This window comes from Nicotiana tomentosiformis, chromosome 5 (genome assembly GCF_000390325.3).
Source record: "Nicotiana tomentosiformis chromosome 5, ASM39032v3, whole genome shotgun sequence".
NCBI lineage: Eukaryota > Viridiplantae > Streptophyta > Magnoliopsida > Solanales > Solanaceae > Nicotiana > Nicotiana tomentosiformis.
Window position 1 is genome coordinate 49,298,932 of NC_090816.1, and position 12,199 is coordinate 49,311,130.

At 40.6% G+C, this 12,199-nt stretch overlaps 2 protein-coding genes across 2 annotated transcripts; both read right to left on the reverse strand.

Moving 5' to 3' along the window:
• Positions 1-3,444: 3,444 nt before the first annotated feature.
• On the reverse strand, positions 3,445-3,948 carry LOC138892318 (uncharacterized). Its single transcript, XM_070176025.1, has one exon. It carries the CDS (start codon positions 3,946-3,948, stop codon positions 3,445-3,447), a length of 504 nt encoding a protein of 167 aa, XP_070032126.1.
• Positions 3,949-5,199: 1,251 nt separating this feature from the next.
• On the reverse strand, positions 5,200-5,664 carry LOC117274356 (uncharacterized). Its single transcript, XM_033653624.1, has one exon. It carries the CDS (start codon positions 5,662-5,664, stop codon positions 5,200-5,202), a length of 465 nt encoding a protein of 154 aa, XP_033509515.1.
• Positions 5,665-12,199: the final 6,535 nt, after the last annotated feature.

Consider the following 12,199-nt stretch of genomic DNA (forward strand, 5'->3'; position numbering starts at 1 on the left):
CTAGATCTCTCCCAACTATCATACCAGAAAACCGCTAAATCCCGTAACCGATAAGAAGCCAACTCTACTGCCTCCGTATCACTAGCATGCATAACCCACAATGTACGATGAACCTGATCAATAAATGTTTGTGGGTCCTCCTTGGGGTCTGATCCGGTAAACACTGGAGGGTCTAGATTAATAAAATCACGAACTCTCGCACTAACCGGTTTATCAGTAGCACCGGTATTCTGCCTTTGAGCAGAGCAGCTACCAAGCTAGTTAACAACTGCACCGCACTGCGCATATCATGGTCTGTAGTGCCAGACGGGGGAACTGGATGTACTGGGTGCCTCCTAGTATCCTCTGGAGGAGACGGAGAGGTATGAGATGGCATCTCACTCTGAGCCTCATTTTGGCCTGCTCTGGCTGGAGGCACCTGAATGTTACCCTCTCCCACAACTGTATCAAGCCGTTGACTAATCGCTTGCTTCCTAGTCGAAGGCATCGCTGAAAGAAAATAAGGTGAATATTAGATATGAACACTTACGACTCAACTCTACGCACGATCTAGATTCAGGAAGAAGGTAACAACCCTAGATGTCACGTAGCCTCCTGATTATAAATGTGGCGCGCTACACATCCATAATCAAAACTCTACTAGACACGGCTCATAGACAACCCCTAGGATAGACTTGCTCTGATACCAAGTTTGTCACGACTCAACTGGAAGGTCATGACTAGAACCCGGGCCATACTTGCCGAGCACCAACGTACATTTTATCTAACCTTCCTTATTATCTTTAAGGGCCGACAAGACCAATATAAATGGTAGACATGGATCATGAACATCCAACAATGAAAGATAATGTCATGAACATACGTAACATGGGACGACAAGACTGTCAAGAAACTATATATAAGGTACGAGCTACCATGGTGCCATGAAAGACTATACAACAAAAATCAGCCGACAAGGCATTCCAAACCATACATGAGTCGACACCTGTCTATGAGCCTCTAAAAGAACATAAGTGCTACAACATTGCCGGAACAGGGCCCCGACATACCCATAATGTCTATAACAAAAATGCATACCAAGACCACGGCAAGTCCGGAGAAGGGATCTCGCCAATAACCGCTGAACCGGATAGCCTACTGTGATGGGGGAGCTGCGTCTACCCGTCTATCCGGACTTGCAGCATGACATGCAGCATCCACAAATAAATAGGACATCAGTACGAATAAAGTACTGAGTATGTAAGGCAGGAAAGCATAAGTAAGAACAATAATGTAAACAGTGATAGGGAATATACAACCTGTGACATCTGGGTACCTCTGAGGGCTACTGACATGAAATACATGATACATACATATATATATACATAAACTTTTAAAACATACGCCTTTGTGGGCATCATCATCATCATATCGTACCCAGCCGTAATAGGCTCGGTAAAATATACCCGGCCATCATAGGGCTTAGTAGAATCGTACCCGGCCACGTGGAGCTCGGTAAAACCCAACTGATCAGTGGTTGCACAATAGGTGCCATACCCGGCCGACTATAGCGCGGCTCGGTAGAGTAAAATAGATACATATATATGATGCATGCTGGACTCATTGGAATCACATTTTGAACCTTTCGGAGTGACGTAAGGTCGGTATCCTTCGTACACGTTATTAGGATTAACTCTTCATCAAGAATCTTATAAGAATCAGGAACTACCAACAACATTGATAATATAAGAATAAGATAAGTAACATCAATATCAATCGTTTCATAAGAAGGGCAGCAATGTAAGTACTGCTAGCTTCTAAGAGTAGAGTATCTTTGGGAGCTCGTTCATTACATTATGTACAATTGGAGTCGTGCAAAAGAATGAAGGGGATAGCCTCACATACCTTGTATATACTGCCCAACCTCAAGCTATGCAAATGTCACGACTCCTTAGTCTACAATAAGAGAAATGACACTATCATTATCGTTTAAGCATCGTAACTATTATGTATCGACCGCAACCTATTTTACGATGAAACGGACAGCACCTCCCCTATTTATATGACTTCCCACAAGTCAATACAATCACCAAACAGCCCAAACAACATCATTAATAATCATATTGAGCCTCCAAAATAGTCCACCAACTAACAACATTACTACCAAGCCTTTCGATATATATTTCACAAGTTCTAGCATCAACGACTTAGCCACAACTTGGATAATCTTAAATATATATATAGAGTAAGAGGTTACTTACCTTTAAACAGAAAGAAAAACTCCAATTTGACCTTAATTTTCCACGAAATATCCCTTCAATTCTGCCACAAGAACAAGGAAGCGAAACTAGCAATTAATTCGGGTTTTTCGGCACTAGAATTACATTAGAAGACTTGAAATCACCTAGGGTTGATATTCAAAACTTGAATGTGTATTTACAGAACATAAAACACTTAAAAAAACCTCCCACACGAGCTGGAACAACACAAAAATCAGCAACAACAAGAAGAACAAGAAACTTACTAGCGCCACGGGATTCCCGATATTTGATTTGTGTTGTTTGCCCTTTGTTTGGGTCTTGGATCATGAGAGAACCTTGAGAGACTATTTTTAGGGTTATAAGGTCTGAATATACTGAAAAATAATGACTTAAAACGGGGTTGAAGTATCTTATATATGTCCATATGTCTTAAACCGCCTTTGTGGGCCCCATAGAGGGCAGCTTGGCGCACTCTCGCGAAAACGCGAATATCTCTCTATTCCGAGATAGTATCGATGAACGGTTTAATGCGTTGGAAACTAGACTCATAGATCTTCAATTTGATAGGTAGATCACCCCATAATTCCAAGCACATTGGGAGAAAAATGCAGTAACATGTGACCTAAAGTTTAAGTAAAATTATAAACCTAAGTTGCGACAACTTTTATCGACTTTTGTTTCATAACTCGCTTGACTTCAAGACTTATGGTACGGATATTATATGATTCAAATACATTAAAACAAGACCTCTTGGGATAGTTAATCACCTCTAGTGTTACCCGAAAATACGGGTTACAACATCCTTGATTCGTTTAACTTCTAATACTTGTTAACCACTCTTATACACCCTTATATCGTTTAAGACCAATAGGATTAACTTCTTATCATCTCAAAGATAATCTCTTCTTGGATTTACGTCGACTAACTTACGGCGTGATCTGTGGTATGCAAATTTGGGTTGTAACACGAAATGCCAGGGAGAACTCATCACATTGAGCTCATTGGGTGGTACTCATATCATGTCAGCATGTACCTGGCACTGGTGACACTTCTGTACGTACTTGATGCACTCAGTTTCTATGGTCATCCAAAAATATTCTTCCCTTAATATCTTATGGGCTAGAACGAACATAGTCATGTGAGGTCCGTAAGTTCCTGCATGTATCTCTTCGAGAAACCTATACACTTACTTGGAATCGACGCATCATAGCAATACCAAGTCGGGAGTTCTTCTGTACAGAATTCTCCCGCTCTGGAAGAAATGGTTAGCTATCCTCCATAATGTGTGCTTTTGAGTATATGTATCACCTTCCAAGTACTCTCCCTTTTCTAGATACTCCCAGGTATCTTGAAACCATGGATTCCCATAAGATGTTTCTTCAACATGAGCATAGTAAGCAGGCTGCTTGCGGATTTCTATAGGGTCGATATAATTCTTGTCTGGATTATGTATCATGGAAGATAAGGTGGACAATGCATCTGCGAACTCGTTCTGAATTTGAGGAACATGTTTGAATTCTATCTTTGTGAACCTCTTGATCAAATCTTTCACACAGTGTAGGTATGGCAGTATCTTGGTATTCTTGGTGGCCCACTCTCTGAGTACCTGATGTATCAGCAAGTCTGAGTCTCTGATTACTAATAATTCCTTGATGTTCATGTCGATGACCATCCTAAGTCCCAAGATGCAAGACTCATATTCAGCCATATTGTTGGTACATGGGAACCTGAGCTTGGCGGATACCGGATAATGTTGGTCAGTTTCTGATACTAAGACAACTCCAATGCCCACTCCTTTGAAGTTTGCAGCTCCGTCGAAGAACATTCTTCAATCATCATATGCTTCAGTGATATCTTCTCCTATGAAAGACACTTACTCATCAAAAAAATGTTTTTTAATGGTTCAAATTCTCTGCCCACATGGTTCTCTGCCAGGTGATCGGCCAGTTCTTGCCCCTTGACTGCATTTTGAGTCACATAGATGATGTCGAACTCAATTAGCAGTATTTGCCACTTTGCCAACTTGCTAGTAGACATAGGTTTCGGGAAAATGTACTTAAGGGATCCATTCTCGATATGAGGTATGTGGTGTATGCACAAAAATAATGCATCAACTTATGTGCCATCCATATCAGAGCGCAACAAGTACATTCCAATAGTGAATACCGAGCTTCATAAGGTGTGAACTTCTTACTCATATAGTATATTGCTTGCTCCTTCCTTTTTGTTTCATCATGTTGTCCTAAGACACATCCAAAGGCTCCGTCCAATATGGACAGGTACAACAGCAAAGGTCTCTCAAGCTATGGTGGTACCAACACATGAGGTTTGTATAGATACTCCTTGATTTTATCGAAGGCCTTTTGACACTCCTCAGTCTAACTTTTTGCAGCATCCTTTCTCAACATCTTGAAGATTGGTTCATATATTACTGTCGACTGTGCTATGAAATAACTCTGTAGTTGAGATGACCCAAGAAGCTCATTACGTCCTTTTTGTTCCTTGGTGGCGGCAGATACTGATTGGCTTTGATCTTTGACGGGTCTAGCTCAATACCTGGGTAACTGGCAATGAAACCTAGTAACTTCCCGGCGGGGACCCTAAAAGCACATTTCGCAGGGTTCAGCTTCAAGTTGTACTTCCAAAGGTGGTCGAAAAACTTTCTCAAATCTACTATGTGATCTGGGCTCTTGTTTAATTTTATTACAACATCATCCACGTAAACCTCTATTTCTTTATGTATCATATAATTAAAGATAGTGGTCATGGCCCTCATATAGGTTGCTCCGATGTTCTTCAATCCAAGCGACATCATTTTATAGCAATACACCTCATGGTATGATGAAGGCTGTTTTCTCTGCATTCTCTTCATCCATCTAGATCTGGTGGTATCGCACGAAGCAATCAATGAAGGATTGGAGTTCATGCTTGGTGTAGTTGTCGATCAAGATGTGTATGTTCAGTAGTGGAAATCATCCTTAGGACTTGTTCTGTTCAGTTCTCGATAATCAATGCACACCCTGACCTTCCCGTCTTTCTTTGGTACGGGCACAATATTGGCTAACCAGGTCAAATATTCGACCACTCGAAGGACCTTGGCTTTGATCTGTTTGGTAACCTTCCTTTTTATCTTTAAACTGATAACTGGCATGAATTTCCTTAGTTTCTGTTTCAACGGTGGACACATAGGATTGGTAGATAACTTGTGGGCTACTATGGATGTGCTCAACCCTGTCATGTCGTCATAGGACCATGCAAAAATATCCACATATTCTTTCAAAAATTTGATGTACTCTTCCTTGTCTGGCGGTGATAGGTAAATACTAATGCTAGTCTCTTTGACTGTTTTGAAATTCCCCAAATTAACTGCCTCATTCTCTTCCAAGTTGGACTTTGGTTTGTTTTCAAAATCCTCTATTTCCATGACAATTTCCTCAGGTATTATGTTGTTTTCCTATTCTTCTAAATCACTCTCATGTTATTGCTTTGTCCCATTACATGTCACAATTGTAGATTCAACTGTATAGGAAATAGTTATGCTGAAAAGAATGCAGAAAGATAATAATATAAATAAATAAAAGAAATAATGCACTAATTTAAAACTTAAAATGTCAAACAACCACGACTCGATATCCCGAGTATATATTTTAAAATAAAATACTGAATTTCTTAAGTGCCAGAAAATAGTTTAAAGTAAAATCATGCTAGTCTGCCAAAGCTATCCCAGGTGCTCGAGAAGCCCAGGATGGTGCAGCGGTCCAATTCCTGAGAACAGCTCCATATCCTACCATGTAGAGGGTAAGATATTCTTCCTCCTCCCCCAAGATCACATTGCAATCCATACCCTCTTCATTTAAAAATAGGTTCCTCACGTCATCTAGGATCTCATCTTCTTCAAAACCACAAATCACGTCGGCCTTGCGGAATGTCTGGTGCAACGGTAGTATGGGTTTAGGCAATGGATAATAAAAATCATGCCATGGTGGTGACCAATCCTCATATTCTTGCACACCAAATGCGGTGTCCTGATTATGGGGTCGTATTGGTTGTGTTATCCCTTGAAGTTTGGGGCCAAGACTTCGGCCCGGCTCATACCCTAACCAAAGTAACATACTCAGCACTTTATTACTCCACCATCGTCCTTTCTTGACTGTGTTTATCTACTCAATACTGTAGAATGTCTCTCCTTCTAACTTCCCTTTGTTTTCACATGCTGGTACGGACTGGTTGGTATATATGGGATTATTTCTGTATCCGTGAATAACCACCTCTGATCATTCCACTCGAACTTCATGACCTGATGTAAAGTAGAAGAAACTACCCCAGCCATGTGTATCCATGGTCATCCCAACAACAGGTTGTAGGTGGCAGAGATATCTAGTACCTGGAACTCGACATCGAACATGGTTGGGCCTATCTTCAAACTCAGGTCAATTTCTTTGATTGTAGCTCTTTAGGACCCATCGAATTCCTTCACGTTCATGCTTCCGAACTGTATCTCTGATATGCCTATACCCAATATTTTTCAGGGTAGTCAGAGGGCATATGTTCAGGCTCGAACCCTTATCAATCAAGACTCGAGCAATGAATTTGTTATCATACTACATGGTGATGTGTAATGCTTTGTTATGAATCAAACCTTCCGGTGGCAACTCACCTTCATGGAAAGTGATCTTGTGTGTCTCTAGCACTTGTCCTACTATATTTCCCATCTCTCCACTGGTGATGCTAACAGGCATATAGGCTTGTGTGTGTCTGAGTTAAGCAACAATGACAAGATAGATATTTGGGCAGGAGTTTTGTTCAGGTGATCAACAACAAAATGCTTGTTTGTTTGTATCTTTCTCCATAGATCATCAGTACCCATTACCACAGTAGGTGGTTTTGGCGCGGTCTCCCTACTTGTCCCTCTCTAGGCGAGATTTTCCTACATGTAGACTCTTCCTGTTCTAGTCATTCCTTGGGTGGCACCTGATTCTTCCATCTTAGATTTCCCTTTCCTTCTTGCCTCTGCACATAACCCGATGAAATAATATTAGATTGGTAGGATGGTGATGGAGCTGCCATCACAGTGAACGGTAGCCTAGATGTGGCAATTTCGACCTTGAATGGCGCCCTGATTAGCACCACAATGGGTAAGAGTGTGAAAGTGGATGTCATAGCAGTGTCTCCTTCTCGAATAAGACTGATGGACCCTTCCTAGTCCCATTCTTTGTCAGTCTCAATCATATATACTTCATCACCCCTATGGCCGGGAAGGGGATTGTTGTGGACATTCGGTGCAGATTCCTTCACCTGTATTACCTTAGTATCAATCAATATCTAGATCTTGTCTTTAAATATGCGACATTATTCAATGGTGTGCTCCTTCATGCTTGAGTGATAGGCGTAAGTTTTGTTGGGGTTAACTTATTAAGAGGGATTTTCAATCACGATTGTAGGAATGGGAGTGACATAATCGGCAACCTTCAATCTCTCATATAATTGGGCTACTGGTTCGGCGAGAGGAGTGTATTATGTAGGAGCTCTGCAATTGAAGTTGGGTCGGGGTTTCGGGTAGTTTTGTCGGGCAGGTGGCGATGAGTAATAGTATGTTGGCTGGGTATTATAGGTATGTTAGGTGGTAGCGTGATAATAGTATTTTGTGGGTGAGGGATGATATGTTGGTGGGTGTTTTTGATAGGTGAGGGGAGTCTTCCGCCCTTGGGCTAAAATCACAGCACCCACATCTTTCATTTTAGAAATACCTCCATACTACAAAGCTTTATTAGTGGCATGCAAATATTTGAAGTTGGTGACCATGCACCTCTTGATACACTGTTCAACTCTTTCTCCTAACTTGATTATGTCATAAAACTTATGATTCTCAATGACCATCAATCTTTCATAGTATTGTGGGTCCTGAGCTCAGACAAAGAACTTATTCATTTGTCCCTTCTCTAGCGGCAGCCTTACCTTAGCAACTTCTGATCTCCAACGGGTGGCGTACTCACAGAAGGTCTCCATGTTTCTTCTTGAGATTCTGGATATAGAAAACACTGGGTGCATTCTCCGAGGTGAACCTAAATTTGTTTATAAAGTTGGATGCCATACTTACCCTATTAGGCCATTTCTTTGGGTTTTGAGTGATGTACCAAGATAAAGCATCCCCAATGAGACTTAGCATAAATAGCTTTATGCAGATTTGCTCGTTCTTGCCTACGCCAATTAGTTTATCGCAGTAAGTCCTAAAATGCACCTTGGGATCACCGGTGCCATCAAACATTTCAAACTTCGGGGGTTCGTAACCTTTAGGTAGCTCCACATCTGGTTGGATACACAATTATTACATAATTCAAACCTTTGATACCCTTTCCTCCCTCGACACTCTGGACCCTTCCAAATAACTTCTTCAACTCTTCGGCCACGTTCCTGATGTGCAGGTCCTTCTCGGTAGGTTCCGGCATGTATAATGTTTGTTGTGTGGTGTATGGTAGATTTTCCATGTATATATGGTTGCTTTGATGGGTTCCAAGGACTTGATTGTATGGATGATCATTGGTGGATGCCTGGGGTGGATCGTTAGTAAGATTTGGTATATTTTGAGGAGTAGGGTAGGTGGCAGTTTACGGGTATTGGGTTGTATTATGAGGATTGTTGAGGAACTTATGATGGTGGAGGGTGTAGGTTTTGTGGGAGTTTGGGGTTGTGGTATTGTTGAGTGGTAAGGGGGTTTTGTGAAGCTTGGGGTTATAGATTTTGGGGTTGTGGATTCTGGGGTTGTGGTGGGTTTTGTGTCACGCCCCAAAACCGAGGAGCGTGACCGGCGCTCAACCGAGTGAACCCGATCGAGCAAGCCTGTTAGATTTCATTCTACCCAAACTCCTCCACGAATAGAGATAATACATATTTTCATTAATTAGACGAAAATGTGTTCATGTCTACAATACCAATTAATTTCCAATAGTTTCATCATTTTTAAAGTCTCAAATGGACAAGTAATACAACCACAACATAACCAAGTTGGTCTTTCCCCAGCACCAATACACAACCCACACTATATCTACGGAGCCTCTATAGATAAAGAAGAGTACAATGATAATGCCGGCAACAAGGCCCCGGCTATACCTCAAACATAATACACAAGTACAAAAGATTCATGACCCCGAAATGAAGCTCACCAAGTCAGTTGGGAAGAAGGTGCACTGCTATCACTGATCAATATCTCCTGCTGTGGAATCACCTGCATCCATTGAAAGATGCATCGCCCCCGGCAAAAGGGACATTAGTACCGTCGAATAGTACTAGTATGTATAACTAAACACCCTCTCAATAGAATGAGAATTAATACAAACAAGATTATCATAATATCAATGAAAGCCTTAATCAATATCAAACCTCAATTTAGGATCAAGACAGTATTCAAATTAATTTCCATATCTCACATTGTGAGATTTTTAGTATCCATATACCATTGTCTGCAATACCAGTGTTCACAATACCAATGCTACCGTACTTTTAGCACGGAGTCCGATCACGACCCGATCAGCTAGGCTATCTCATTAGAGAATCAACCACAATTACTATCAATACCAATACCACCGTAAATTTAGTACGGAGTCCGATCACGACCCGATCAGCTAGGCTATCTCATTAAAGAATCAACCATAATTTTTGTCTATATCAATACCACCGTAAATTTAGTACGGAGTCCGATCACGACCCGATCGGCTAGGCCATCTCATTAGAGACATCAACCACAATTACTATCATTACCAATTTCCAGCACATTCACCACCATGTGTGCGGCATGGTGTCCGATCACGACCTGATCATCTAGGCCGTCTTATTTGAGACATCAACCTTTTTATATCAATCATCGCATTTCATAATACTTTCACATCTTTTCATTTCATTGGCACTAGTGGCCATAATTATAAGATCATTCTTGGCACGTTGGCCATATTCAATATTTCATGCTCACATTATCAATTTCAAATATCATCCTCATCATCAACATCAAACACAATTCAAATCAAAGTGTGTAGTACACATGTGAGCAATTTAGAGTCTAATGCACATAGAGATATTTCACAAAATTTGGCATAATAGCCTTCATTTGAACTTGACTTAAAGTCGAACCATTACTAATGCACACCCCATATTTTAACACATCCTCAATTGGTAACATAACATGAATAAAGCATTTGGGATGCTTGTTGAACATATTTCTTTCAACCCAATCTTACTCGGAATAGCCAGTTTCATAATGAATCACTCGGGACTTACATAATTTACATGAATATCGTGGGATTCACTTCTAAGAGAAGAGTTTAGCCAACATAGCTCAATTGAGCTTCCTTAAACTCTAAAACGTTCCGGAATTCTTAGCAACTTCAATCTATTTTAGAAATATAAAAAATTGAATCAAAATTAGGAAGATGATCATGGTTCTAGCTCATTTGAGCATTTTATCAAACACTAGGTGTGCACAAGGTTTCAAGGTATTTTTATGGAGTATTCCATCATCCCACAACCCAATCTTTACCATGCTTAGTTCAACAATCTTCCTACACCCCTTGATATCACATGCATGTAAAATAATCAACTCTTATGCCCAAATATTATCTTGCTGATTACCCATTTTCAGATGATTTCTAAATTAGGGTTTAGGGTGTAGAATCTTACCTCTAGGATGAAGACCTAGTCAGCTTGCCTTCTTAATCTTCCAAAACTTTAGCAAGAATTGAAGAACAATTATTGAAGAGTACCTTCTCACTCTAGGGCACTCTCTCTCACTCTAAAATGTCAGATAATAGCTCAAAAATGACCCAAAGAGTGTATTTAATGAAATAGGGTCGGGTTTTAAAAATCCAAAAATGGAGCTCTAGAACAAGGTATGCGGTTGCATAACCGATATGCGGTCAAAATAGCCAAAAGAACTACCTGTGTATGCGGTCACTATGCGGTCGTATAGTCGACCGCATAGTTGCTTCCAACTGACCCAATCAACTGCCTCACTCTGCGGCCATTATGCGGTCCGCAGAGTGGTTCTGTGGTTGCATAATGGACCGCAGAAATGCACTTTTCCGTCAAATATTTTTCTTTACTTTCCGGTGCATTGTTCAACCCAAAAAGTCCGAGCCGCTTCTCGCAAACTCGCCGCAAAGAATTTCTATAATACTCAACACGTAAAACCAATTCGGCACCACGAAACATTACTTTCTTTTGCAAACTTTTACGGGGCTTTACACTTAAGTACTTCAAAATTTTCCGGGGCGTTACATTTTGAGTAGTGGTCTTTTAGTGATTGATATCAAGGACGTTTAAAGTGAGAGAGAGGTTAGCGAGGTTGAGGACCTGCTCGAGCTGTCCTTGTAGTTCCAAAATCTTTTTCTCTAATCGCATAACCAGTTCGTTCTGCCCCGTGTACTTTTTCCATCTGAAGTCTCCACATTCTCTGTAAAGGAGCATTGTCTTTCCTGTTGCCACTCTAATCGTCCATCTTTCCTTTTCCATTACTTTTTATGTCTCTTGGAGGGGGAGGAGGGGGAGGACCTCTAGATCTGGTGTAGTATGCGGATGTTGCCAGAGTGCACGAACCAACCTTTAGTAATAGGAATAATTAAAAGAAAGAAAAATAAAATGTAGCAAAGTTAGTAAGACAAAATAAAAGAGTCTTGCGGTATTTAAGAAGATAGCATATAATGTATGCAATGGTTTGCGTCATAATTTGGGGACCTCGTTGTGCCCGAGGTAGGCCTAAGCGAGACTTGGAGAAATTTTTGCCAACGTTGCTTCATCCCATTAATGCGAAAATAAATAAAACCAATCTATTAATAAATCAAAATAATAATATAGAATTACTAACGGAACAAAGCCTTATTACATCAAATTTAAACGAAATCTAACTATAAAACAATAAAATAAAACTCTCCTATTTTACTTGGTCCCAGATGGACCTTCTCTATGCCTTGCCT

What these genes read in the sequence shown, in the direction of transcription:
- LOC138892318 (XM_070176025.1), bottom strand. Translation starts at nt 3,948, where the DNA reads ATGGCTGAATATGAGTCTTGCATCTTGGGACTTAGGATGGTCATCGAC.
- LOC117274356 (XM_033653624.1), bottom strand. Translation starts at nt 5,664, where the DNA reads ATGGAAATAGAGGATTTTGAAAACAAACCAAAGTCCAACTTGGAAGAG.